Source organism: Mycothermus thermophilus (assembly GCF_041956435.1).
Source record: "Mycothermus thermophilus strain CBS 625.91 unplaced genomic scaffold VTJ04scaffold_3, whole genome shotgun sequence".
NCBI classification, from domain to species: domain Eukaryota; kingdom Fungi; phylum Ascomycota; class Sordariomycetes; order Sordariales; family Chaetomiaceae; genus Mycothermus; species Mycothermus thermophilus.
The window spans coordinates 1,925,522-1,953,473 of NW_027191429.1; the positions used below are offsets into that span (position 1 = coordinate 1,925,522).

At 56.1% G+C, this 27,952-nt stretch overlaps 6 protein-coding genes across 6 annotated transcripts; 3 read left to right on the forward strand and 3 right to left on the reverse strand.

Moving 5' to 3' along the window:
• Positions 1 to 1,609: 1,609 nt before the first annotated feature.
• VTJ04DRAFT_4817 (uncharacterized protein) lies at positions 1,610 to 4,135 on the forward strand (the record flags this gene model as incomplete). Its single annotated transcript, XM_069362865.1, has 2 exons — positions 1,610 to 1,912; positions 1,967 to 4,135. 2 exons carry the CDS (start codon positions 1,610 to 1,612, stop codon positions 4,133 to 4,135), a joined length of 2,472 nt encoding a protein of 823 aa, XP_069219769.1.
• Positions 4,136 to 4,820: 685 nt separating this feature from the next.
• VTJ04DRAFT_4818 (uncharacterized protein) lies at positions 4,821 to 5,075 on the forward strand (the record flags this gene model as incomplete). The annotated part of the gene is made up of 1 exon (XM_069362866.1): positions 4,821 to 5,075. The coding sequence occupies one exon, from the start codon at positions 4,821 to 4,823 to the stop codon at positions 5,073 to 5,075; it is 255 nt and encodes an 84-aa protein (XP_069219770.1).
• A 33-nt stretch (positions 5,076 to 5,108) lies between these two features.
• On the reverse strand, positions 5,109 to 8,005 carry VTJ04DRAFT_4819 (uncharacterized protein; the record flags this gene model as incomplete). Its single annotated transcript, XM_069362867.1, has 5 exons — positions 5,109 to 5,126; positions 5,185 to 7,415; positions 7,478 to 7,726; positions 7,787 to 7,818; positions 7,998 to 8,005. 5 exons carry the CDS (start codon positions 8,003 to 8,005, stop codon positions 5,109 to 5,111), a joined length of 2,538 nt encoding a protein of 845 aa, XP_069219771.1.
• Positions 8,006 to 9,505: 1,500 nt separating this feature from the next.
• On the reverse strand, positions 9,506 to 11,522 carry VTJ04DRAFT_4820 (uncharacterized protein; the record flags this gene model as incomplete). Its single annotated transcript, XM_069362869.1, has 6 exons — positions 9,506 to 9,961; positions 10,024 to 11,025; positions 11,086 to 11,173; positions 11,235 to 11,288; positions 11,354 to 11,371; positions 11,437 to 11,522. The coding sequence occupies 6 exons, from the start codon at positions 11,520 to 11,522 to the stop codon at positions 9,506 to 9,508; spliced, it is 1,704 nt and encodes a 567-aa protein (XP_069219772.1).
• A 766-nt stretch (positions 11,523 to 12,288) lies between these two features.
• VTJ04DRAFT_4821 (uncharacterized protein) lies at positions 12,289 to 22,419 on the forward strand (the record flags this gene model as incomplete). Its single annotated transcript, XM_069362870.1, has 3 exons — positions 12,289 to 12,338; positions 12,398 to 12,433; positions 12,489 to 22,419. 3 exons carry the CDS (start codon positions 12,289 to 12,291, stop codon positions 22,417 to 22,419), a joined length of 10,017 nt encoding a protein of 3,338 aa, XP_069219773.1.
• A 567-nt stretch (positions 22,420 to 22,986) lies between these two features.
• On the reverse strand, positions 22,987 to 27,768 carry VTJ04DRAFT_4822 (uncharacterized protein; the record flags this gene model as incomplete). The annotated part of the gene is made up of 1 exon (XM_069362871.1): positions 22,987 to 27,768. One exon carries the CDS (start codon positions 27,766 to 27,768, stop codon positions 22,987 to 22,989), a length of 4,782 nt encoding a protein of 1,593 aa, XP_069219774.1.
• Between the last annotated feature and the right edge of the window lie 184 nt (positions 27,769 to 27,952).

Below are 27,952 nucleotides of genomic sequence, written 5' to 3' on the forward strand. Positions count from 1 at the left end.
ACCTGAGCCGTTTCGCTGTCTGTAGAGTGGAAGAGTGGATATTCGTACGTATGGATTCGTCAGCCAAGTCCACATCTCGCGAGCCGCAATATCACAGATCCGAAAAAGCTTTTGAATGCTGGGTTACACTTTGTCGGCGGCACGGAGTATTTTGCTGGGGATTCCCGTCTGGTTCCTGTTTCTCAAACCAAACTTGGGCGACTTACAGGAGCGAGCGAAAGCTGCGACACACTGTGCGGCGATGGGACATGAGACTCGGAAGCACCCGGGAGCCCAGCCGACTGCGATGACGCATTGGTCTCGGCGTTCTGGGTCACATTCTGGATTGATCTCGACACAGGCCCGCTTCACTTTGTGCCATTACTCAGCTTTTCCTTCCCCATGCCTGAAACAGTTTGTTGCGTTAAGAAACTCTGCAATATCCAAATGCCGCAAGGTTTCTGACCTGGCAAAGCGTGTCCTAAGAACTACCTAGGAGGAAGATTTCAACCATGTAGACCATGGCCCTCTTGGGCAATTCCATCATTCCATGCCTCCATGAATACGTACATACATGATGCATACACAGTATGTCCATGCCGACAGATCAGCGAGTTCGTGGACCCGTGACCCCACGAGATTTGCCAGGTGGAGGAATCCCACAGCGGCCCACCGGCACACCGTGTGGGCCCCGATCGGGGCATTGGGGGTTCATGGCCCGCCAAAACGCGCTAAAGACATGGCGCTGGCCACTGTCACTTGCAAGCCAATGCAACCTCTTGCACTCATCCGCGTTGGAACATGACGTCCGTTCTCCTCCCCGATACGGATACAGCAGCTGGGCGACGGAAAAGACGAGGCGTTTCTGTGGTTCCTACGTGTTCACCTCGCCAGCTCTCAGCCTCTCTTGTTTTCATCTTGCCCAACCTCGGCCCAACAGTAAGAGTTGGCCACGCCGTTTCTTCCTCACAAAGGGCCTCTTTCATGCGTATTCCGTGAAATATCGCCCCTGAATTGACTGTGCCTTTTTTTCCCTGAATCCCACAACCACACACCGCCACCTCGACCATCATCGCGCCTGTTTCTGTCCGGTGCGCGTTGGCTGGCCCCGAGGACGTTCTCTTTCCTCGTGGGTGCTGTACGAGTAGAGCATTTGTTGTCTCATAAAGACGTTACAACTCCATACGTATCGATCGGCCTTTGATCCAATCTTGTTTTCTCTCCATCTCTGGTCATCCCGGGCTTTGGGCGGCAAAGCACGAAAGGGAACCACGGCATCGTCCCAAGTCGAGTCACAACAAAGGCTTGCCCGGTTCAGCTTGATTTTCTGCTCTGGGCGATCCTTGTTGTGCTGGCCTCGGCTTTGGGCTGAAGACCTGGGAGCTGAGGCGAAGATTCGACGGCTATGATCGCCTCGAATGACATAACGTGACGAACGGCTGTTCACGATACCACATCCAATCCTGCCATTTACAAACATCAACCTCAGCGTTTCCCTCGCCAAGGGTTTTCTCCCAACATATCTTATCCCAGGCCGGACCGTTCTGAGTGCAGCGGCCCGGCGGGGACCCCGCCGCCTACAGTCTGAAAATCACCAAACCATAAGACGAAAAGAAAACGAAGAACAAAAATGCCCATGTTCCGCGAAGATGCGACGGACCCTGGGGCCTCGCCCGAAGACCGTCCGCAGCACCTCCCAACCGGTGCCTCAGCTCCCATTCAGATTCAAACCCCTCCTGGCGTCGACAGATGGTTTGGCCGCCGCCTCTCTGAGGAGAGCATTCGGACGGAGCTCTGTGACGGCCCTGTGCCAGACACTCCTCCTCGACCCGGGACGGCCCGTGATACTGTCTCTCGGGCCGTCTCGGATCGCGCCGAGCTCATAGAGCGCCTTAAAAGGGGCGAGAGTCCAACTTGGGTCCCCAATCGACATGTAAGTGCCTTTCCCCGTCCCGATTTGCTCAGCATCCTGCTGACGAGAACACAGCTGGAAGGCTTGCTCCAACAAGATAAACAGTCCTCTCCTCCAAGGACGCCCAAGACACCGCGAGCTGGGGATGCCTCTTCTCCAGGCTTGCTGCCGGCTGCTACGATCACGCCCGAGAAGGAAGTTACGTCTCTTACACAGAACCCGGCTTCGCCCCTGACAAGCGGCTTGGACATTGAACGTCCTCGCTCTGCTCTCCATAGTGGGAATTTTACTCCGGTAGAAACCAGCCCTCCCTCTTCCGGGGCTCCTCGAGATGCCGCTGTTCTCTCGGATTCGGGCCATCGTCATCAGTTCCGCCCGGCGCCGCCGTCGTGGATGAGCACCTCTCCGCCAGCCAACTCGACATTGTTCGACTTTTCACGAGGAATTACTCCGAATTACAGGAAGGAGGCTTTTGGTTCCGGGCCGTCCTCTCTGAGCTCATCTCTCTCGTCCAGCTTCGTCTACAAGCCACCAACGAGTCCGCTGGTTCAGTCCGAGAGCAACGAGGACCTGGACTTGACACTGCCCATGAACAGCTTCAATATCGACGCCAACAGTCCCACCCGGAACTCTCGCCGCCATACACTCAACCTGGGTCGATCTCCTTTTACCGAATCTGCCGCTCACACCAAGCCGCCTTCCTTCCGCCGTGAGACCACGTTCCCTTACCAAGCACACCAGCCTCGGAGGTTGTCCAACTCGGGATTCTCGTTTACCGGATCTTCACCGCAAACGCCCTTCTTCCGCAGCCGCCGCCCATCGATCGGCCTCGAGGGCTCCCCCTTGCAGCATGCGTCCATGGTCGGCTCATACGAGGAAAGCATTCTTCGCGGTCGCATGTCCACAACGCCCTCCAGGCCTCTTGAGTTCACCGCCCAGATCGGCGTCTTGGGTCTCGGGAACTGCAAAGCGAGCCTGCGTTGTCCTCCCCATGTGACGCTACCGTTCTCGGCTGTCTTCTACAACTACGCCGCCACCACCCCAGGAGGCGTCAAGGTCGATGACGGGCCGAGTCCGTACGTGGGCCAGATTGATCTCGAGAATGGGTTGCCGAATTCCGAAGAGAACCAGCGTGCGAGGAGGAAGATGCAATCCCGATATCAGGACCTGAAGAACGCAGCCTCGGGGGGAGACAATGATGTGGCAGCTGGCGAGACGTCCGAAGGGGAGGGAGGACCCAAGCCAAGTAGGATAAAGCGGTCCTCAAGATCGGTCAAGGCACCACCCGGCGGCAACTACCGCATCCCGGAAAAGGGTCAGCTCCAGATCATCATCAAGAACCAGAACAAGACCGCCGTCAAGCTGTTCCTGGTGCCCTACGACCTCGCCGGCATGGAGCCGGGCACCAAGACCTTCATCCGCCAGCGGAGCTATTCAACAGGCCCCATTATCGACCCGGAGCTCCCTGCCTCCGCTGCCGCCGCCGCCACGCGCGCCGCAACCGCCGATCGTCCGACGTTGCGCTACCTCATCCACCTCCACATCTGCTGCCCCTCCAAAGGCCGCTACTACCTTTACAAGTCGATCCGCGTCGTCTTCGCCAACCGCGTTCCTGACGGCAAGGAACGTCTCCGCAACGAGATCACCTATCCCGACCCCCGCTTCACGCCCTACAAGCCCGTCCGGGTCATGCACCCGCCTCCTCAATACCCACCGCCAACGCCGTCGCTACCGACATCGTCATCGTTTTCCTTCAGCAGCCCGATGCACGGAAGCGGTGGCGGCAACGACTCGACTCCTTCTCCCGCCGGCGCCATGGATATACGGCGGCGCAGCTCGGGGCTGGTTCTCGGCCAACAGCTGCTCCACCACGACAACGAGCAGCTGCAGCTTCACCACCCGCGTCCGTTCCACCATCATTCGTTTAATCCCTTCCACCAGAGTGCCTCCAACAACAACATGCACATGCGCCAGGAGGCACCATCCCCGACCAACGACAATAACATTTCGCAAAGCAACCACTGCACATCTCTGCCAACAACGACAACAACCCCAGCACAAACATCATCGGAAAGCAAAGAAACAGAAGGGATGATGGACTTGGAAACGACCGGTAGCACCACACCATCAACGTCAACGACGGCTGGCACTACCACTACTACTGCTGCTGCTGTGACCACCGAGGGTTTGCTCTCTCAAGGGCTCCGCTCGCTCGGAATGGAACAGCAGCAGCAGTTTCGGTAATAACCTCACCTCGACCTCGAGGGCAAACATGACAGCCCAGCCCTTTTTAACAGTGACAACGGCACGCGACATATAGACACAAGGCGGCTGGCCAAAGTTTACTCGTGCCCACCTACCCTACACAGTCCCTATATTATCATGAACCACCACCACCATCGGTATCACCATCGGTATCACCACCTTCCCTTGGGCAGAAAACGGAACTTCCAACGCCCCGGCCTGTTCCCACCCGAGCAAGCCTCAGGAATCAGGCATGGAAATCCCACACGCGTCGTTTACGTGTGACATAATTGGACATTACTAGCAACAGGAAGAAACAGAACTGTTGACACCACCGCCACTGTTACCGAGAATCGCACGCGAACAGGGGAAGATGACTCGGGGTTATTTCTTCATGTATATTACAATTTTACTTAAGAAATCAGCGTTGCCAGGAAGTATGATTCGGAGTAAGCGATCGGGTCATAGGCCCAAGAGTAGGTAGGATAGTTGGGTGGTAATTTGGCGAGAAACACACACAGGCAGACATAGCCAACTCAGCCACGAGGTAGCTTAGCTTTATAAAGTAGTTTAAACACAAAGGTCCCATATCCTCCAGTTACCGGCATCATAGCAGCAGCACATGTCAACATATCACCAATGGCATTGTTAGCAACGGTGTCACTGAGTAGCAACACAAACAAGAATGACTTGGCATTTCAATTTCCTTTCTCACTCTCGTCACCTCCCCGGTAGATTTTCTACAACAACTGCTGCGGCCGAGCACCGGAAACATTTGCCCCAGTGTCTCTCTCCTCTATGGGTATGGCTTTTGAACCGACCCGCCGTCTCTGTTTTCCCCTTCGTCTCCTGCCTTGCTGACTATGCCTCCATCATCATCAACCGCCAGGAAACAGAAATCCCGGCGACTCGGCTCTTATCACGCCAAGTGCGCGTCTGAGCAGCCACTTGCATGTTGATTGACCGGCGACGCTTAGAGCTTGTCGTAGTACTGCAGACGATATTGTTAGTACCCATCTTGTGAACATGAAAAAGATATCACTACTTACATTGTCGACACCCGGAACCTCGGGCTTGAGGCCCTTGCGCTTGCGCATCTCCTGGACGAGCTTGCCGGCATTGGTGCTCGGATCCAGAGGAGAGCCGAGAGGCAGAATCTGCCAGTGGTCGAAGACTGACTGAGGGAAGGCCTGGCCCGAGGTGGCCTGGCGCAGATCACCGTTGAAACCGAACGACTCCATGACAGGCAGGTACGCCTTGATGGTGAAGAGAGGAGTACCAGGGCGCTGCTCTTCGGCGAAGACGTGGCCTCTCCTGCGGGTGAGGACGCCATAGACACCGCCCATGGCCGACTCGGGCACCTGGATTTCGACAAGGAAGACGGGCTCCTGGAGAGCGGGGGTGGCCAGGAGGGTGGCAGCATAGAGCACACGACGAGCCGTCGGAATGATCTGACCACCGCCACGGTGGATGGCATCAGCGTGCAGGGTAACATCGAGGATGTTGAAGCGGATGCCGCGCATGGGCTCCTCACCAATGGGACCCTCGCGGGTGGCCCACTGGAAGCCGGAGACGACCGAGTCCTTAATTTCGTTGAGGTACTGAACAGCCTTGGTCTGGTCAACCAGCAGGTTGGCACCAGTAGTGTCGGGACCGAAAGCCCAGATCTTGCGGGCATCGGTGACATCCCAGCCGAAGTCGTCGGCGAGGACACGGGCACGGGCCTTGAAATCGTCGCGGGGCGAGATCGTGCCAGCCTCGATGGCCTTGCAGAGCTCATCGTCCATGGGCTCGGCAACCATGTAGAGACGGTTGTGCTTGTTGGGCGACTTGGAAAGGGCAGTCATGCTCGACTTCTCCGTAACCGTCTCGCGGTACTGGACGACAGGGTCCGAGACGATGAGGGGAACACCGGCGTGGTCCTCCTCGAGATCCTTGAGGCAAATCTCGAGGTGAAGCTCACCGGCACCGGCGACGATGTGCTCACCAGACTCGTTGGTCATGGTCAGGACGCAAGGATCGGACTTGGAGAGACGCTTGAGACCTTCGACAAGCTTGGGAAGATCCTGGGCGTTCTTGACCTGGACGGAGCGCTGCACGACGGGCGAGACCGAGAACTTCATGACCTTGAGGTTGTGGGCAGTCTCGCTGGTGGTGAGGGTACCCGACTTGAGCAGGAACTGGTCAATACCGACGAGACCGACGATGTTGCCAGCCGGCATGTCGTCAATGGGCTCGACCTTGCCACCCATCATGAGCACGGTACGCTGGATGGCCTTGATGAAGAGATCATCCTTCTTGCCGGGAGTGTAGTTGGGGCCCTGGATGCGGACCTTGAGACCCGATCGGACGGTACCCGAGAAGACACGACCGAAGGCGTAGAAGCGACCCTTATCCGAGGTCGGGACCATCTTGGAGACGTAGAGCATAAGAGGACCCTTGGGGTTGCAGTCACGGATGCTAATGGCGGCCTCGTCATCCAGAGGGCCCTCGTACAGGGTCTCGACACGGTACTTCTGGGCCGTGACAGGAGAAGGAAGGTGGAGGATCATCATCTCCAGCAGGCAATCAGCAGCCGGGAGGAAGGTCCTCATGATGGACTTGAGGAGCTGCTTGCCGTCCTTGTCCTTGTCCTCAGCAGGGATCTTGAGGCCGAGCTTGTCAATGAGGGTGTTGACCTCCTCCTTGCGGTAGTTCATGACGGCTGAGAAGATCTTGAAGATGGGGTCCAGGATGAACTGGCAGAAGGCACGCTCGAGCTGCTTGCCGTCCGCAGTGGTGGCGTTCTTGGTCCACTTCTTGGTCTGAGGGTTGAAGTAGTTGTCGCCCCAGAGACGCTCCATCATCTTGTTGCGGTCAACGCCGAACTTCTTGGCGTAGCGAGTAGCGAACTGGCGGATGGTGAAGGCCCAGCCGTGGAGACCGGAGCCGAAAGCGACGGTACCCTTCTCAGGGTAGACCTGGACATCGCCCAGACGCTTGTCGAGGTAGGTCGAGATGATGACGTTGACCGACTCAATGGTACGGGAGAAGGACTGGTACAGATCCTCCTTGGTGACCTGGAGCTCGAGAAGAGCGCGGTCGACCTTGTTGATAATGACGACGGGCTTGATGCGCTCACCGAGAGCCTGACGGAGCACAGTCTCGGTCTGGACGCACACACCCTCGACGGTGTCGACGACGACGAGAGCACCGTCAGTGACACGCAGAGCAGCCGTGACCTCAGAGGAGAAGTCGACGTGCCCGGGGGAGTCGATCAGGTTGATCAGGAAGTCCTTGCCTGTCGAAGGTATTAGCGGCGGTGGTTCTCGTGTATGTGATTGGTGGGGTTCGGGTTCCTACCATTGGACTCCTGGCCGACAATGTCCTTGAGATCCTCCTCATCGGGAAGGGAGCCGTAGAGGGAAATGGCAGTCGACTTGATAGTGATACCTCGTTCTTGTTCGTCGGCGCGAGTATCTGTCGCTCGAGCTTCACCGGCTTTGCCGGTCGAAATGATACCGGCCTTGGCCAACAGGGAGTCGGTCAGGGTGGACTTGCCGTGATCGACGTGCGCAATGACGGACATGTTGCGCACGTTCGTGGGCTTGTCTATTGGAATGGTTAGAATTGGCAGGGTCCCTACCTGGAAGCGTAGCTGGAATTACATACCCATCAAGGCCCGAATCTCCTCGATCGTGAAGCTGTCAAGTGATTATCATTAGCCATGACGTTCTCAAGAACAGGAGTTGCGTGTCTTCGTCAATTGAACACAGGACATCGAGTCGACGTCAACTCAACCCAGTCGAGGTGTGAAGTGCGATGACAGCGCGAAAAACAAAAGTGTTCGGAGGATCCGAGAGATGCGAAGAGGATAACTTACTTCACCATTTTGACGGTATTTTGACGATGACCAGATCAAATGGGTTTGTTTGTTGGTGGTTGAAAGGGTCAAGGCCGAGGGGAATCTCTGGAGGCAGAGAATTTCAACCTGGGCCAGGTGGGAAAAAAGTTCAAGAAAAGCGGAACTGCAGAGGTTTTGGGCTCAACCCGAGAAGTAACCGTGCGGGGAGAGGGGTGACGCCGCAGTGAAAAAAGGTGGTTCCCTGCTCAGTGGATCAGCTATCAGCACCAGACCGATAGCTCGAAACAGCAGAGGAGGGATGTGCGAAATGCAAAACAAGGCGTCGAGGAGACAGTTGGCTGTTCCAATGGCGCCCCTTTGTAGAATTTGGGATTTTGCGCGAGGGAAGAGGAGAAAATGGATGGGAGACGGCGGGGAAGAGGGAAAAGAGAGGGCAAGGTCTGAGGGCAACGGCCGGGAAGGAGGGGTAAAATGAGAAGGTGGGGCATTCAAGGTCGAATTCTGCCAGCCCCTCCTCTCTGTGCCCCTCCGTGCTGCGCGCTTATTGGCTCCACCGAGTTTTGCCCTCGAGTCGCCTGATGGGTTGCTTGGAAAAAGAGGGTCAAGCCCTGGCCATGCCCCTCCTGCCGAAGAGGGAAAGGAGCCACACAGGGTGGAGATGTTCCGACGGGAGAGCTTCGTTTCTTTCATTCAAACCGTTCACAGGTTGCAATGAATCCTGGAAAGTTGACTGCTTTCATGCTTTTTGCTTCCGTACTCGGTTACCTTTCCCAGCAGTAGATTCGATACAGCTTCTAACTATTCCATGGACGCCCTGTCTTGTCGACTGGGGCGATATGGGTGTTTGACAATAAGGAGCTGGATCCAGCACTTCACCCACCGTTGCATTTTGGCTCGCGCGGTGGCCTGTCAGAAATCCCTGTTCGTTTGGCTTTTGAGACACCGGCAAGCCGGAGTGAGCAACTCGGCATGACAGAAACAGCAATCCCTGGGGGGTCACTAGCACCAACCACGCCACCGCGAGTTCACCCGGGCAGGTCGAGGTAGCTCTTCACCGAGTACAGGCACCATTGTGCTGCCCGTGAAAACGATCTGGAGGATTGCGGGCGGCCATTACGTACCTCAGGTAGGTAGGAAAGGTACGGAGTATCACGTTTCCGGGGTATAACGTTATCTCCGATCTTGACCACACAGTCACCTCACTGCTCCATCTTCGCTTCCCGACAATGTTGGCTCGCCACATGGCAATAGTTAACAATGGCGCAAGGCGACAGAACCTGACTGTTATCAAGGGACCAAATCAAAACCAAAGGTTCCGTGCAGGATCCCATACTAGAGCATACAAAACAGAGAGATGAATGCCTCCCAATACCGTTTCCAGGTCAACTCCCATTGTACCAAAATGCCGGAACGTTGTGTTGAATATCCACGCAGAGAAGAGGGCCCAAGGGTATCGTCCAACCATACACCAACAATCGTAAGAAGGGCAAAGACATAGACAATGCAATGCTCAGGTGGACGGGTCGTCACCTATCCCACACATTCCGGAATTCATCCTCGCCCTCAACGCCGTATGAAGGGCTCGTGCGTTTCGGCCGCTCATCAGAATCCTCTCCATGACTGTAACTGAACCCTGCCGGTTCCTGTTGCGGTTTGTGCTGGCCATGCTCCGTGTCCACTTGGAAATCATCCGTAGTAAGTGGTTTTGTATGAGTTCCGATGGTATGTCCGTAGGCGATTTCAAGAGGATCTTTGCCTGCCCCATGTGCCTTCTTTTTGCCCTTGGGGTCTTTCACGTCAGGCTGGGCTCCCGCAGGGGACTGTTGATTCCGTCTTATCGACGAGGCGTCTGGGTTTGGGGATGGTGTGGAGAGTGATGGGGAGCGGTTGTAAACACCAGCACTGGGATAATTCTGGTAATAACTTGGATGCGGTGACAGATAGCGGGCACTTGCTGGCTCGCTCGCCGTGATGACGGGATACTGAGCAGTAGTCAGAACAAGAACCACTAGATATCATCAACGGGGAGCACGGAGAAACTCACGTTCCAATCGCCATATTCGAGTTTTCTCGCACTTTCATATAGACGCTCCTCGTCCGGATCGAGGATGGGTTCATCAAATGTTGTGACGTGGGGAGAGAGCGAGCCATTTCGCCTGCTTGGCCCGCCGTTTGCCCCAAGCAGCGGTGTTGTTTGGTTGATCTCGCCAGGTTTGGGAATCCAGTATTTTCCCTTTCCTCCACGCTCATACCGCATCCCTTCTTTGATCCGCGCCAGGCGCGACCGCGAGGCTTCATGAGCCATGATTTTGTCTCCCGAGTCAAAGAAACGATAGCCATAACGGTCACCTTTGAACGTCTCTTTGGAGTCCTGGATGAGATCACGAATGCCGAAGGCGTCGCGGGCAGCGTAGTACACGGGCATCCTTGCTGAAGAAATGCGGCTATCGGCGAAATCGTGCCACGAGAATGCGTGCCAGTGGGCAACCGCAAACGCAGGCATCTCGATGCAGATGAGGAAATCCTGGATGGCCGCGGCGAGGTTGTCGGGCGTGTAACCCTCGACGTGGTCAGGAATGGCGCCCAACCAGACCAGGATGGACAGAAGAAAGCCCTGCCAGTACGAGGCGAAGATGATGAGTTTGACGCAAAGAAATTTTGGTACGGGCCGGAATGGCTTCAAATCCTCATTCATGCAGACCCAGAACAGACCGAGCGAGTAGAGGCTGACGGTGACACTGATGTTGTAGATGATACCGCTCCAGAAGTAACCTGACTTGAGCCCGATGTAGCCCTCTTGGTATGTTCCTGTCGCCCTCATAATGATTGTCGCCAAAGCGAGCAAGGGTTTCAACCAAGCATATTGCAAGATACCGCGTTTAATAGCGAGAAAGGTGTGAGGGTCAGATATGTCGACGCGTGGGAGGACGTGATTGAGCGGCCAGAGGTGATGTACCGGCTCGCGGCCGTGCGTCATGATGATGAGAGCTCGCTCGCCATCGAGATAGTTGATGAGAAGTTGGAAGAAAGTGTAGATTGTGAAAGCCTAGGGCAGCGTGAGTTTGGGCCAAGACAGCGATGGGAATGGCGGTCGGAAAAGCGGTACCTCGTAGATATCACGGATGGGGTCCAAAACGTCAGCTGCAGTTCGGGAGACCATGCTGGTCCATGAAGAGATGGCGTATATGGGGACCCTAGAGAGCACATGGTTGTCAGAACATACCAGGATGCCCGACGGCAATGGGAATGGCGCACATGAGCAGGATCCGAACCACATATCGCTGCAACAATGGTTTTCGGTAGTTTTTCCTGTGTATTTGGCGCGGGATAAGTATGCGAGCATGGATGGCGAACTCAACCTGGGGATCCCTTACAGCTGAAGCCATATTGATCTATGTTGAGCAAAACGTTAATACTCCAGATACGTCAAGGACGAGGATAGATGGAATGAGCTTACACGACGGACATCAACGTCGCAACAAGCGACGCGACGCCGGCGACGACAGTAGCTGCCGCCTCGAACTTCTGGCCGGTGCCTCCCATGCTCCCTATGCCCCCCAAGGGGCCTGGTGTGGCATCAAGAAACGTCCGAGTTGATGGGTCAAACCAGCATTACGCGGTTCGGAGGATGTCGTGGAGAGGTGAAGCTCGACGGGCCTACGCGGCCACAACGTCGCGGTTGGGTTGGATATGTGTTGATAGATGACGACAGCCCAAAACCTGAATCGCGAATCAGGGCGTCGGTTACATTGGATGCAGCCATCCACCGGGCTGAGAATGCGCAGCGGATGTTTGGCGGTGGGAGGCATGGAGCTTGTGATGGGTGGCCCACGCGTCAAGTGGGGGAGCTGGACCGGATCCACTTCCATATCTGGGCCTCCATCTGGCAACAGGAGGTGCATTTCAGGTGCTTTCAGAAGCTCCACCCCCCAAGCTTCGGACAGTTGACCGTTGAACCCCCTGTTGCCAATTTGGGACGCATTGCAGCTGCAGCTGTTGGCATCGCGGGAACTTGACCGAACATTTCACTTTCATTGTCCTGTCGCGTCCAGATTCCCTCTTCAGACGCGCATCAACCCGGCATACAAAAGTATTCCCTACTCCGTACGACACAGCATGCATTGAGCAGCCCTTAAGCAACAGCCTTCTTCGCTGTGGCTCTTCTCGGTCCTCGAGTCCCTTCGGCGAGGAGATGGATGTTACGCAGAGCCAGCAATCCTAAGTCCAGTAGCACTGCGACAGTTTTCGCCAACGACGAGCCTTCTCGACCAATGCTCCCGTTCCTCTCGAGGTCTACAGTGACAGCGCGATGTCAAGTGGCGGAGGCCTCTTCTCGGACCATGGCGTCGAATTCCACCCGTATGGTTGAACCAAGTAGCACAACTCTTGGGACATGCTCTGACTCGTCCTCGTGCCAGATCGTTTCTCGGGATCTTGATTGCGTGTGGCGTGCTGTATGTCTTCAGTTCCTATTGTCTGGTTCTTTGAGTGGTAATTGACCAGCCGCAGCTCCGTGTTTACCCTCCTGTACTTCAACCGTGTCTTCGCGTCAATCGTTTCCTGGGGAATCCGAACCTACACCTGGCATAGCTACGGCGTCTACATCGACATCCAAGCTCTCCAAATTTCGTTGCTCGCCGGCCGCATATTCTTCACGGGATTTCGATACCACGGCAATAACGAGACTATCCTGGTTCAAAATGGCCACATCACCTGGGCGTACTGGGTCCGTAGGGTCCGCCAGGTGAACATTGGCGGAGAGAAGGGCACGAGTGCCGCAGAGACCTCAGCAAAGCTCCCATGTCGGGTCAGGGTGTCGCTCATGGGCTTAGAATGGTTCATATACAACCGAAGTCCTGCGTACGACTCTGTCTTGGCCGGTCTCACAAGATCTGACGGCCCCGATGAGACACAATCATTGCCCGACGAACCTGTCACGGCCTCTTCTTCTCGTGCCGGCGCTCCCAAATCACGTCTTCGGCGAAGATCGGGCCGGCAAGGAGCCCACCCAACTACACCATCCTCATCCATGCCCAATGCTGCGACTGAGAAGCGGAACGTAACGGGAGGCGCTGTGTCTCACGACAACCCCCCGGGCCATCCCAGTCGCAGCGATACGTCTTCGAGTACTGACAGCCAGGGGCCTTCTGCCGGCGTTGAGAATGAAGACTCCGATCTTCCCTTGTTCCTTCAGCTTCTGCCGATCTCCCTCACGTGCGAACGCGCAGCCGTGGTGATGGGAAATGAGAACACCAAGGCCGTCTTGATCATCAAAGCCAAGGAGATGTCAGGCGAGGTGGACGCGTCCGAGACGGAGACCCTGGATCCCTATCGGCAGTATTACCGCTTCCACTTCAAGAAGCCTGTGATCGAGATGAAAGAGAACATGGACTTCAAGGAAGACCAGGCCGACCGTGCTGTGCGTGACAAGCAGGTGACCCAAGGATCCCTCTCACACCCCAAGCAGTCCTTTCTCCGCGGGCAGCGACGGAGGTTACGGGACGCACTCAAGGGCATGGTCCCATTCTGGAACAAGTCTGTTGAATCCCTGTCTCCCTCCGACCCCGACCGGCGTATTGGTGCTGCTGCCAGTCAGATCCCAGGCTCTAGCCACTGGCAGGGGCTGTCGCGGTACCTCGACGACGACGCAGAGGACCAAATGGCTCGTTGGGCCTCGTGTGAATATGCTGCTGTGCCGACCTTACTCGACAGTCCTGAAGCATCTTTGACTGTCTTCTGGGACGCTGCCGGCAAGGTTGGCCCATTGCCATCTCATACATCCCAGGAGAAGCCCGCGGGTCAATCCCTTAATATCAACGGCGCTCCGCCACCCGCCTGGGGCATCACACTTTCCATCGGCGGTGGGACTATCAACTACGGCCCCTGGGCTGACAGGAACCGCGCCGATCTCCAACGCGTGTTCGTTCCATCCCTCTGTCGAGATGCGGTTCCGGCGCGCCCGCTCCGTCCGGGCGAGACGCGCGTAGCAACTCAGTTCAAGCTCTACGTTGAGCTTACCAAGGACACCGTCATTCGCATTCCGACGAGAGAGGCTTCCAAAAACTGGAGGTGGAAGGGGAAGGAGCCGGTGCCCAAAAAGCCCGTGGTCGGCGATACACGAAAGGCGCGTCGATCCAAGAAATCGGACCAGCCGGCGGATTTGCATCCACGACCTCATGGGTGGCTCGATCTCAGAATCCCCGAAAACTCGACCATTTCATACCTAATGGACATGGTTGCTGGTCCGCTGGGCTACACCACCGCTCTCGACATAGATCTCCCAAGCACTGAGATCTCCAGCAGCATCAATCACGGCTTGTTGTTGAAGTCGGGCCGCCAGAGAATCTCGTGCGATCTGTCGACTCCACTAGGTTGGAATGCCCTGCGGCAGTGGTACTTCCGCTTCGACACTGAGCAGCTAGATCTCTACCTTCTTCGAGAGCACGTCTTTCTGTTCACCGATCTCATCGATGACTGGACCAGCGGCCCTCCGGTCGACTACTTGGTCTTCACCCCCTTCAAATATCACTTGGAGCTCCGCCTCCACAACATCCGCTTATTCATGAATCTCAATGATGCCAATATCATCAACAACCCCACAGACCCTGATGACAATACGTACCTCATCATATCCAGCCCCCTCCTGACCGTCGGTACCTGTATTGCTGCCGACATATACCGCCCCAGCGAAAGCAGCGTGCCTTTTGACGTCCGAACTGAAGCCGCAGCTTTTGAACTCCATCTTCCTCCGTGGAATACGCAAGCACAATTCTTGACGTCCAAAGAGGTCGGGCGGCTGGAAAATTTGGTTATCGAGGGTGCATATCACTACCACGCAACGACCTCCTCAAGTAATACCGATACCCTGATCTTGAAAATCAGTGGGCAGTCCCCGACGGTGCAGCTCTACGGATTCACTGTCCGCTATTTCATGAAGATCAAAGACAATTATTTTGGCGAAGACATCCATTTCAAGACGCTGGAAGAATATCAAGATGTGCTGCGTCTCAAGGAGGAGAACCCGGATGCTGAGCCGGCCAACAAGCCTCCTCCTAAGAAGACGAATGACTTGGATGTCATGCTCAGCATCCGTGCCGATGACCCCAAGATCTTGCTGCCGGCAAATCTCTACTCCTCACAACGCTACATCGAGATTGACACGGCATCCCTGTGTCTCGATCTGCGGTTCACAAACTACTACATGGACCTAGACCTTGTCATTGCCCCATTGCATCTCTCCTTGGGGAACGCACTCTCAGGCGCCGAAACCCCCATGAGCACCTCGACATCGAGCACCCAGATGTTCCTGGACGGACTCCATATATATGGTCATCGTCTCTTTGGGTTACCCCCTGTGGAACCTACCTACATGTGCAACTGGGATCTTTCGTTGGGGGCCCTCACCGGAGAGTGTACCACTGAGTTTTTGATGACCCTTATTCACGCAGGCAAGGCGTTTGCCTTCACATTTGATGATGATGAGAATGCCCTGATTACATTCTCTTCCATCATCACCTACGACGTCACATTCCTTCGAGTCTTTGTTCACTCGGTCCGCCTCTGGCTGCACGTCGAGGACGCCGCATTTCTCTTTTCCACAGATGCCATTGACATCATCTATAACGACTGGGCGCGCTCGCACTACTCACGGAGAGCCAATATTGACATCCCCAACATCAAATTATCCTGCATCAACTCCGAGTCAGCGACGAGACACAAGGTTCGGCCAGAGCACGTCGTCGCAGCCGATGCCCTTGTTGAGACGAGCCTTCGCGTTGCTATCATTGGGCGGAAGGCGCACTTTTTGACCGAGAGGAAACTCCAACAGGATCTTGTTCGCGAACACGACCTGCGGACTAACCGGACGCCGTTCCTCATCCTGCCAGGACTGGGGGAGAACGATGGCCTCGCGAACACCGTTGTGGATCCTCCCGCCCAGAGTGTTCCTCCAGTTCCTTTGCCCATTCGCCCTGAGGTTACCGCGGACGACGTGACATCATTGCGCTCTAAGACAAGCTCAAGAAAGACCCGGAGTTTGCGTCACAAGTCGTCCTTCCTGTCCTTTGAGAGCTCGACACAGAGCAGCGTTATCAAGGCATCCAGCTCTCGACGGTCCAACGACAAGGGGAAACTTCCCGAGCGGCACATTGGCTACCAGTCTCGCAGTGGTGATCGACTTGCTGCTATGTCCTCACACACCCGTGAGCTTTCTCCCTCAACTCGCCATTCCGCCTTCTACAGCATGACAGGCGACTCCGGTGAGCCACAGGACTCGGGTCATCACAACAAGGTTGCGTTCTCGAGCCAGTACTTCGCTCCCTATTTCCCACTTGAGAATGTTTACCCAAGCTACGGGGACGCGATAATCCACAGAGTCGATGTGAGCGACAAGACCTGGGTTGACTTTGAGTCCGTGACGTTTGACCTCGACGACGTCGATCCCCGCCTCTTTGACGAAGACTATGCACACTCTGGCATTTTGGTTGAGCTGCCCAAGGGCTTGACTGCAGTCTGCAATCCAACAGCATTGCGATACGTCGCTACCCTTCTCTCATCATTGCAGGATACGGATCCCGATTCCATCCTTGATTCGCTGCAGATGGGTGCAATGGGCGCTGTGTTTGATGCACAAAAGGACCAAAACATGCAAGGACGTGTGAGCGACCTACTCGTGAAGCTCCCTCACCTCAACTTCCGCCTTCTCAACTCTCCAGAGGCGCATCCTTTGCAGGAGGCAGGCGACGAGCAGGATCAGTACGATGTCGTCCTCACGAAGCTCTCGTTTACTACCCGCACTCAGACCTCATGGCAAGATGCGTTCAACGTCCATTCGAGGCAGTCTCGCCATTCATTCCACGTGCGCTTAGATTCTGCAGAGGTCTCGGCTGCTGAGGGAGTGCGCGGCATGAGCAACTCGCAAGCCGCCGCTGTCTTCCGCATCGAGGGCATTCTGGCTTCAATGGGGGAGAAGGATGTCACTTTCTTCGAGGCCGAAATAAGAAAAGTACATGCCAGCACGCTCTCGAGCAAAGTCGACTACTTGGCTTCGCTGGTCCAGCGGACGGGAGATCTCGCCTCAGAATTGGGAGATCTCTTCGCTGATGCCTCGTCTCAAGAGCAGAAGATGGTCCAGAATCTGGTACATCAATTGACAACCAGGGGCCACGATGTTCCGGATCCGTCGTTTTTGGTGCGGCCATCGGCTGTGCTCCGGTCCGCCCGACAGCATCTACGCACGTTCGATTCATGGAAGCTTGCGATGCGGCTGCGCCAGATATGGACCGTGATAGCACCGCAGACAGGCGAGCAGATAAAAGTCAGTTGCTTCAAGTCTCTTCCGGCGTCACCGGCCGAGTTAAGGAGGGATGCAGTCAAGGCCTTTGCCAAATGGCGAAGCTGGGATCTTGATGACCTCGAAGACAACGGGCTTCTCACTATGGTCTTTGGATCATCTGCGAGAAGCTCCAAACCTGCCTCCCAATCAAAGCCAGTTCTGGCAGTGGTGAAAGTCAGGCAGTTCGAGTTAGCTCTGAACCCGGGACCGAAACAAAGCGAAATCTCCTTCACGGACATTTCTGCAAAGGTTGAACATAAGCCTGTTCCCGCTGCCCTAGAGACTCACGGGCTTGGAGTCGAGCAGGTCTCTGGCTTGTTTACCGTCTTGGGCGTCTCGTGTGGCGAGGCAACCATCAATCTGAACTGGGAGCTGTGCGAGCTTGCCAACAGGGTCCTCACTCTGATGAAGAATGCACAGGCTCCTGCTCCAGTCCACGCGGGTCAGGTCACGTCGGTGGCTGCGACTCCCCGCACAGAACAGCAACCCTTGGAGCATACAATCCATTGCGTATTGTCCCTTGGGAACGGCTCAATGATTCTGGACGCGATTAATTTGAATTTGGCCACGTTCTGCCAGGAGGCGCGGGCATCACTGCTCATCAGGAAACATGCCGACAAAGCCGTCGACACGAACTTGATTCTGAGCTGCGCTTCCATTACTTCCAACATCCGGAACCGCCGGTACAAGGTTGCGAAGCTCCTCTTGGAGAGGCCCAGTCTCTTCGTCTCACACGAGTTGCAAGTCGGGCAAGCCACCGATTCTCATGTTGTCAAGGCGGCTGCGAGCAGTCGGTACATGAACTTTGTGGTCAAGCAAGACCCCGTCGAGCTGGCAGAAATTGTAGGGTGGGCGGTTCGGGATGAGTTTTCGCAGATCTATTCGCTGCTCAATGACCGGTCCCGGCCCAAGCCACCATCAACGACCTCCTCCTCATCGTCTTCCAAGAAGATGGCTGAACGCCTGTCGGCTTTCCGTGTCAACGTGGCGTTATTCATGGACAAATACACCGTTAGCCTGCCCCTGACTCAATCTCTCATCTACACTGTCCATGGAACCGTCTCTCGGGCAGCGGTAGCAGCCAACTCCGGCCGCGAGATCATTTTCGACTTCGACATCAAGGAGAACTCGCATGACATGCAGGTTTATGTGAAGAGGAAGAACGAGTCGCGGAGCATCTCACTCCTCCAGATCCCGCCCACAAATGGGCGAATTCGCAGTGTTGAGGAGGCCGGTGAACGCTTCGTTAGCGTTTTTGCGTCCGTTGAGCTGGTCCAGCTGGATGCCTCCGCTGTATACAGTTTCCTATCGGCGCTGAACCGTCCAGAGATCTCCAGCGTCATCAAGGAGCTGCAGCACCAGGTCAAGAGCATCCAGAAGCATGTCAGCGATGTCACTGGTCGCGTTCCGGAACCTACCGCACCACCAACGGCTGCTGAGGTGGAGCCGACAACTCTCGCATATGCCGTTCACCTCAGTCTCGCCGGTATTGAGATTTTCGGAAATAGCCCATTGCAGTCAGCCAAGGAGCCCCTGGCGCACATCTCGTTCGCCCTCGGCAGCGTTCGCCTCGCCATGTCCAATCGCACCGAGCAGTCCGGCCCTCTGCTGACATACCCAGAAATCGGACTTGAGTTGCGCCGCATTGCGTTCGAGATCCAAAGAGGCAACGCCGCTGCCATGAGGTCCTGTGGCAGTGTCGCCTTTGGTGCATCTGTCTCAGCCTCATCGAGGGTCGGAGAGGATGGGAAAGACAGGAGGTTCTTCCATATCACGAGCGACGCGTTCGTGGTGACTCTCTCCCCGGAGACCATCTCCACGGTCGTTGATGTTTTGGGCTACATGGGCACCAAGATCAAAGATCTCGACACGACCCATGAACTCGGCTACCTGCGCAAGTTCCGGCATTCATCCAAGCCACGCATTGCCGCAACCCACGACACGGAGGCGGAGGAGACGGACATCATCGACGCTGTGTTATCTTCGGTTACATACACTTTCCAAGTTCGCAACATCCAAATCGCCTGGCGCGTCATCAAGGATGACGATGAGGTTTCCGTGGGCAAGGAGGACCTTGTGCTCTCGCTTCACCGCATCGAGTTCGGAACTCGTACCCGCAATTCGGCCCGCCTAACCATCGAGCATCTCCAGGTGGAGATGGTGAGCCCATCATATGACAAAGGCGTCCGTTCGCCGAACTCGGCACTTCTGCCAGAAGTCATCTTCAACGTCGCCTATGTATCTACCGCCAATGCCCGTCGCCTTGCCTTCCAAGCCGTCGGAAAGTCGCTGGATGTGCGTCTCACATCGGGCTTCATCATTCCCGCCGCCCATCTCAACGATTCCATTCTCCTTTCGTACAAGAACATCCAACAAGCATCGCAGAACTGGAACCCTGTGCATTCTAGACGCAGTCCGGATCGCGGTGCCGCCACAGATGACCCGCAAAAGTTACCAAGGAAGAATATTCTTGGGGGCAAGAGACTCGAGTCGCTTCTCATCGACGCCGATTTCGCAGGCGCTGTCGTTCATCTCACGGGCAAGAAGGTACCGAAGGATCTCGTCTCCGTCACGGATTCGTCAACACGACCGTCCAGTGCCGGGCGGCAAGGAAGCTATCTCGGAGTCGACGAGACAGCGAGTAGCACCACGTTGAGGTCGCCAGGTCTGGCATGGAAACTGGAGTACCGAGACAATGACAAGGACGACCCGTCCCTCCACGCCGAAATCAAGATCGACGCATCCAGCAACATTCTTTATCCGTCGGTGGTGCCCTTGGTGGTGGATATCAGCAACAGCATCCAGAAAGTGGTGAGCAACCAAGATGCGGCGAGCGGCAGCGGAGCAAGCAAGCCTGCCGAGCAGAACCGAGAGACGTCCGGTCCTGCGAAAGCAAAGCCCCCGGAGGAAGACAGCATTCTTACAGCAGACCCTACAGCCGTTCTTGGCCGCATGAAGCTCAACATTGGTCTGCGTATCTGCAAACAGGAGTTTTCACTCAGCTGCCAGCCGATCGCGCGCGTGGCGGCGACAGCGAGCTTCGAAGATGTTTATTTCACCGCCAACACTGTCAGTTCTGCCGAGCTGGGCAACTTCTTCGCTATCTCGGGTGCCTTCACAAACCTGCAAGCGTCGGTACAACACGTATATTCCCGAGAGTCGACTGGCAGTTTCCGCGTCCAAAGTATTGTCTTCTCGTGTCTCAACAGCAAACACCTCAGTGGCACCAGCGGCGTCTCAGCCATCCTTAAGGTCAGCCCGATGGAAGTGTCAATCAATGCGCGCCAACTCCAGGACTTCTTGCTCTTCCGCGAGATCTGGCTACCGAGAAAGGCACCGCCACCAACAGCCGATTCTACCGTCCCCATTCCAATCGCTAAGCTCGTCACGGAGACTTCACAAGGGCACCTTGTGCAACGATACCAACAAGTGGCAGCGACGGCGGCGTTCCCCTGGACGGCGAGCATCTCCATCTCGGCGCTCAATATCACAGTAGATATGGGTCAGGCTTTGGGCCGATCCATCTTCTCTATCACCGACTTCTGGGTCTCGTCCAAGAAAACATCGGACTGGCAACAAAACTTGTGCCTCAGTTTTGGCATGGTTGGCGTTGAGAGTACCGGCCGCATGAGCGGCTTCGTGGTGCTCCGTGACTTCAAGCTTCGCACATCCATAGAGTGGCCCGAGCGCGAACAGGCGCTCAGCGAAACACCCCTAATTCAGGCCTCAGTCGGGTTCAGCCAACTCCGCGTCAAGGCTGCGTTCGACTACCAGGCCTTCCTTGTCGCCGACGTTGGTGCCCTTGACTTCCTCATGTACAACATCCGCCGCAGCCGCGAGGGTGGCGGTGACCGCCTTATTGCCACTCTTGAGGGTGAGGCTGTCCAAGTCTTTGGTACCACGACATCTGCTGCCCAAGCTGTTGCCCTGTACCAGGCCTTCCAGAAGCTGGTGCAGGAGCGTAGAGCCAACTTTGAGGCGTCGCTGAAGGAGATTGAGCGTTACATGCAGCGGAAGTCGGTGAAGGCTCCTGCGAGCGTCATGGAAAGGCTCGGCGGACCTAAGACACAGGAAATCCGGACTGCTAGCAGTGGTGGTGGTGGCGATGGTGAAGGGGACAATGATACCATAAAGTCACCCATCTCGCTCGACACGGACGTGGTGGTCACGCTCAAGGCTCTCAACCTCGGCGTGTTCCCCAGTACCTTCTCCGATCACCAAGTGTTCAAGATGGAGGCGCTCAACGCGCAGGCACGGTTCGCAGCTTCGGTTGAACAAGACGGACGCATCCACAGTATGCTCGCACTCACCCTCGGGCAGCTGCGTATCGGCCTGGCAGGCGTGCGGGCCCCAGCCCCGCCTCCAACTTCGAGTCCGACGGCTTCCACGCCAGTTACTCCAACAACAGCACCAGCGGCAGTCACCAGTGGCGTCACGGGCAGCGGCGCGGGCCCCACTGACCCGGCGTCGTCTTCATCGCAGTCAACCTCCACCGCCATTGCCACCAGCAGGGCGCTCGCGGGAGAACTCTCAGTGGAGGAAGTGGTGCGCAGCGCGACGGGCTCGCGCGGCGGCACCATCCTCAAGGTCCCGCGCGTCGAGGCCGTCATGCAGACGTGGCAGAGGCCCGAGTCGAAGCGCATCGACTACATCTTCCGCAGCGCCTTTGAAGGCAAGGTCGAGGTCGGCTGGAACTACAGCCGTATCAGCTACATCCGCGGCATGTGGGCTAACCACTCGCGTACGCTCACCCAGGCCTGGGGTAGGGAGTTGCCGGGCGTCACGGCCATAAGAGTGACCGGGGCGCTGCCCGAGGCTGCGGGGACGACGGGAGGAGAACAGCAACAACCAAAGGACAAGGACAAGGGCAAGATCACGGCCGAGGTCAAGGTGCCGGTGTCGCGGTATGAGTACGTGGCGCTTGAGCCGCCCGTCATTGAGACCCCGCAACTGCGCGATATGGGTGAAGCGACGCCGCCGCTCGAGTGGATTGGCGTCAACCGCGAACGCCTACCCAACCTGACGCACCAGATAGTGATTGTTGCGCTGCTGGAGCTGGCGGGTGAGGTAGAGGATGCGTATGAGAGGATCTTGGGAAGTAGTTAATCATTTTTTTTCTTGTTTTTGCACTGTTTTTGGGGTTACTTTGGTTTCTTCTTTTCTTGGAGGGGTTATGGACTGGCTGGGGTTTGGAGCATGGGTGTCTCATTGTGTAATAGCACTCTTAGAACATTGCATGGACAATGAACGGCGCGAACTAGATGGAATGGAATAATAGTTGTTCTGCTTGTATTCAAGGAGTTGAACAGTACCTGCGAGAGTTGACGTTACTTAGTGAAACATGATGGTCATTGGCATGCTTCTCGCCAGATTTGGAGTATAAGCCGTGACTGCAAAAATCTCAAACATTCACTATTACTCAATTCTATTTTCTGAGAGACGCTACGTCTGTCATGAACACCAAGGAATATGTCATATCCAGGCCTTGTCTGCTCGGTGAGGGGTGAAGAGAGTCTAGGTACACAGCGCAGGTATCATCAGCCCTTTTTCCCCAGTCTAGGCTCCACATATCCAAATCTACATGCAACATCTAGACATGGTGTATATAAGTACAAGTACAGGCGCACCTTCAAGCGCATATAGTACACCCTACCGCATTCTCACATCTCATTTCTAGGTCTTCTTACCCTTGCCACCCTTCTTGCCCCCATCCTCGTCAGCCCCCGCCCTCAACAGACGAGTGAAGTCCTCGCCGCTCAACGTTTTCTTTTCCTTCAGCTTGTACTCGAAGTTGGGGTCAGACGGCCAATTCCAATCCGAATCCGATGGCTTTTCCTTCGTCGCCTTCCCAGCAGCTTCGCTGTCTATCCGGGCCTTCACGGACGCCAATCGGTCGCCGCCTGTCGGGTCATGAAAACGCAAATCACCGTCGTCCGTGGGGACGAACGTCTTGACCGAAGGATTCCGAGGATGGCTCGACGGCGAAAGGCGCATCTTGGCCGCCAGAAGGTCGTTGAGACGCCGTTCCTCTTCGTTCCCATCTTGGGAAGAGCCCGCAGATGTGTCGCCGCTGCCGCCAGGATGCCTCTGTTCCTCGGCGAAGCGCCTCATGAAACTCGGGGTTACGGCCTCCGGGTCCTCCTCAGGCCGTGGTGGGAAGTTGACCTCGTAGAAGTAGCTCTTGTTTGGGTCCTGGTGGTCATAGGCACGGCCTCGCCACCTCTCGCCTCCCTTATCTGGTTCGTCGTCATGATCGCGCCTCTTGAGCAAACTCTTCCCCAAGTGCCGAATGTACCATTGCCCACCAGGACCGTGTCGACGCGCGAGCACAACCCGTTGCCACGGGCGGACCATCCTGCCGCCGACCCAGGTATCGGTGACCTGACGCAGCCGCTCTTCGCGCTTCTTGAGGAACTCATCCCATAACTCCTCAAGCGCCGTGGGGCCTTTTCGCTGCACCTTTTCGCTCCATTCGCGTGGGAGGATAGCGTAGGCCTCGTCCTCGTGGGTGTCCAAGGAATCTTCTTCACCCTCATCCGCCTCCTCCACGGGCTCCTCATCCTCTTCTTGTTCCCGCTCCACCATGCCCGCCTCGCCAGTGACGCTCGCTTCATCATCGAGCTCTTCCCTCTTCTGCTCTACTTCGAAGCCTGGGTAGGGTATCTTATCGCGAATCCCCCTTGTCCTGCGGATGCCGGCAAAGATCTCTCTCTCAAGCTCGGATCCTGTGCGAAGCATGGTCTTGACAGCAAAGACGGTCTTGGGACATTTGTCCTCGATTTGCTCAAACTCATAGGCGGCCTCCTGGGACCACAACATGGCCTCCTCGAGCTCAAGGTATTCTTTGGCGAGGATCAGGAGGGTGAAGGAGAGAGGACGGGGACGGCGCGGGTTGAGGCCGATGCGGCGAGCCTCGAGCGGAGGCTTGGAGTGATGCATTGATCGCATGCGCACTTGATGCCAGCCAGTCCATTGGGGCATGAGCACCGTTTCGCAGACGTTGAAGGCGTCTTGCAGCCGCTTGAGCCTGGCGAGAGCCTGCACATGGTAGTTCCAGTTCTTGTTCGTCAGGTCGAAGCCAAGGCGCCGAACGTTGTCTACCAACTCAATCATGGCGTCGGCATCGCCCAGTTCGAGGTACATTCTTTGCATTGTCTTGAGCGGATCTGCGAGCCGGAACCGCTGTGCATAGAGCACTGGCAGCGGGGGAATGCTGTTCATGTCGTTTCCGCCGTCGATGGCCTCTTGGTTCGCAGGCTGTGCAGTGAGATAGGCTCCAGCAGGCTGGTACCGCCAGCTGCTGCGGTGCAGGATCACGTTCCAAGTCTCCTTTGCACGATCGTACCTTTTTTGGAGGTAGTCGGCGAGTAGGGATTGGTGGAGGAATCGTAGCGGCAACGTTTCCAACGTGGCGTGCTGCGGGAAACGTGCCTGAAATGTGCCGATGAGCTTGTCCACCATGTGAAACTGCCCCATCTGAATGAGGAAAAACGACACTGTGGAGAAGAGAGAGATGATGGTAGTGATCTTCTCGGTCGAAGGCTGGTCGTCTTCCTGAAAGACCCTGTGGAAATGGCGCAACATAGAGCGCAGGTAGAAAGCCCCGTCGGCACCCAGGCGGTCTTGGTATCGAAGTTGCTGCCATCTCCCCATGGTGTCGATGAGCATAAGCATGCGCATCGTTGAGGCCGGATAACCCATGCTCTCCAACTGTGCATGGAGATCGATGGCTCTCTGTGGTTGTCCCACTGCGAGGTATCCCTTCATAAGCGGCAGGTAGAAGGTTGGCGACGGATCAATGGCACCCTCTTGCCTAGCAACTTGGAGCAGCGCCCAGGCGCGGTTCAGTTGGCGTGTGCGAACCAGCGCGATGAGGAGGCTTTGGTATGTCTCTTGGTTGTATGCGATCCCCGCCACCGTCATCGCTTCAGCAGCTTTGTTGACACCTACAAGGTCTCGTCTCCTGGACCTGTATTGAATCACCGTGTTCCAGAGAGTGGCGTAGTCACCAGACGCTTCCCGTTTCTTTGTGACGGAGTAGCAAATCTTTTCTGCATCGAGGACCCTGTCGTTGGCACAGTAGGCGACGACCAAAGACCGCAGCATCTGCATAGTGGGTTGGATGTTGTACCTCCTGGACAGCTGGAACAGGTCAAGTGTGAATTGAAGGTCACCGCGTAACGCTGCCATTGACATCATGATGGAGAATGTTTCAGGGTCTGGTTCTAGTTCATCACAGATCTGGGTGAAGAGGCGGATGGTTGCTCCGTAGTCGCCTGATTTCGAGTGGGCTTGCAGGATGAGGTTCCAATGCTTGATCTCCGGCTCGAGCCCGTACTTTTCGGCCGCCTCGGCCATGACCTGGTGAGTGGCGACGGGATCTCCTCTGATGGCATGAGCACGCATCAGCGTGGACAAATAATTGGGATCCTGCCGCAGCCCAACTCCGTAATGGGTTTCGTATTCTTTCGCCAGACGCTCCACGATCTTGGAGTTCCCTTGTCCCGCGTAAAAGTGGATGAACAACCGGTATGCCCTTTTGTTCAGGCGGCCGTATGTCCGATACCAATCCTCAAGCAGCTGCTCCATGCCCAACGTATCGTGCGGAAGGAAGACGTCAGGCATCGCTTCCAGGAGAAAACCGGGTGTACGGGCGGTAGGGTTGGACACTCGGTACTTGCGGTACAGTTGCCGGGCAATTCGATTCCGACCCTGATCGATGACGATCGGGATGTAACGCTCGTACAGATGTGGATCGTGAGAGCGATGGAGGATGAAGACGGCCGCATCTACATCGACCAAATCCATCGAGGTCCGCAGGACGTGACGGAGGAAGTTGTCGACGAGGGGCGTGCTCTTTCCTGGCTGCATGGAAGGTTTTTGTTTTGAGTTCAAGAATTCGTAGAGCATGTGAAGTCTGTGACCCATGTTTTCGACGGCTGCGAGCAGGGGATAGCGATAAGACAGGGTGCGGGCTTCTTCGACCATGGCAGGCTCTGGATGTTGCTGAGTGCTTGACATAGGGCCGACCTGCACTTGTTCCGGGAGGGTGACGTCGGCTTCTGGTTCGTGATGTGCTGGTTCGGTCTGTTCTAATGAATCGAAGGATGGCGTAGACTCGGAGGCGAGGTCTGGTGTCGGCTCGGGTGAAATGCGCGAAGTCTCCAGATCATTACTCTCTGGTTGGAGGGCAGAATCGGCGTCCCGTGATCGCAACTCCTCGGTGTGTTGGGTTTGTGATGGATCAGCCACTTCGGCAGCTGTTGGCATCGCATCCTGGGGCTGAGCTGGGTCCGATGCCGGCATGCCTGGAGGCGCAGAGGTCAAGTCCGCATCGGTCTCGAGATCATGCTTTTCGAAGCTGGCTAACACCTCTCGATCGTCCTCCTCCTCGAGGATGTCCAACAGCCTTGGAGACCATTTCTTGTCTGGGCGATACCCCGGGTCTAATTGCAGGAACTCTGGGTCGCGCGTGAAGTAGCGATAGCAGTGCAATACTTTGAGAAGTAGGCGCCATTGCGTCTTCCTGAACGCATAAGCTGCCAGATGGTCTAGACCCCATGGCAGGCCATGGTGTTTCAAGCTGGTTTGGAAAGCTGCGAATGCCTCATTAATTCTCCGGTAGTCCAACTGGGACTCTATGACGGTTTGGACGACATGCTCAGTCCAGAGATGTGGAGGGAAGCCATCTAGTATTTCGTACATCCGCTCGACATCGACACGCCGACCTTCCGATACCGAAAGGGCATCAATGGCGACAGGAGCCAGACGTTCTTTAAGGCGAGGCTCAAGGCTGTGGTAGAGCTCGTAGACTTTGTCGTAGGCACCGGCGTCTTTCAAATCCAGGATTTTATCGCGAAGCAACTCAATCTCCGGATCTTCCTCATCTTTGGCCCTGTCGCTGGCCAATTGGTCTCCTGGTGCCTTCAATTCATCCCCCGAATCTTTCGCCAATTCTTCTTCATTGTCTACCTCCGTGCCGGCTCCGAAATCAGCGATCGAAGAAGCGGCAGTAGCGGCAGCAGTGTCAGCAGTGTTTGGCGAGTCGGAGGGTGGGTGCAACATGCGAGGAACGGCGGAGGTGAAAAGACGTGGCATGGGATTCCTGTACACAGTGCCTGTGTCCAGGCGGATTGGGAGGACGTAAGAGGGCCTGCGCAAAAGGGAGGCTGCGCCATTGGGGTAAAGGAAGTCGAGAAGGGCTCCCTGGGAGATCGTCGCCGCGGGGTCGAGCCCGGTGTTTGGGAAGATCATCGAGCCATGCTTATGAGACTCGGCAGACGAATGGCGCACGAGAGCCTGGCAGGCGGTGACAAGCTCAAGATCGGCGGCTCCATGGCGCCAGAATGAGGTGTGAAGTTTTCGACGGGTGCGAACACATACGGTGGCCGAGGGGAGGACGCGCTGGAGGCTGCTGCTGCAAGGCTCGATGCTTGCGGCAGTCCTCTCCAGCATGGCGGTAAACCGAGATGGATGGGCCGCAAGACCAGTGCCCAAATCACACAAACAGACCGACTATCCCGAGCGAGATCACCTGCGCGGCATTGGAAATTCAGCGCAATGTAGTGTTGGACAGGTCGTCGGTGATGTGGTGGTGACGGCGGGGGTGGTGGTGGTGATCCGAGGTCAGATCAGAGTC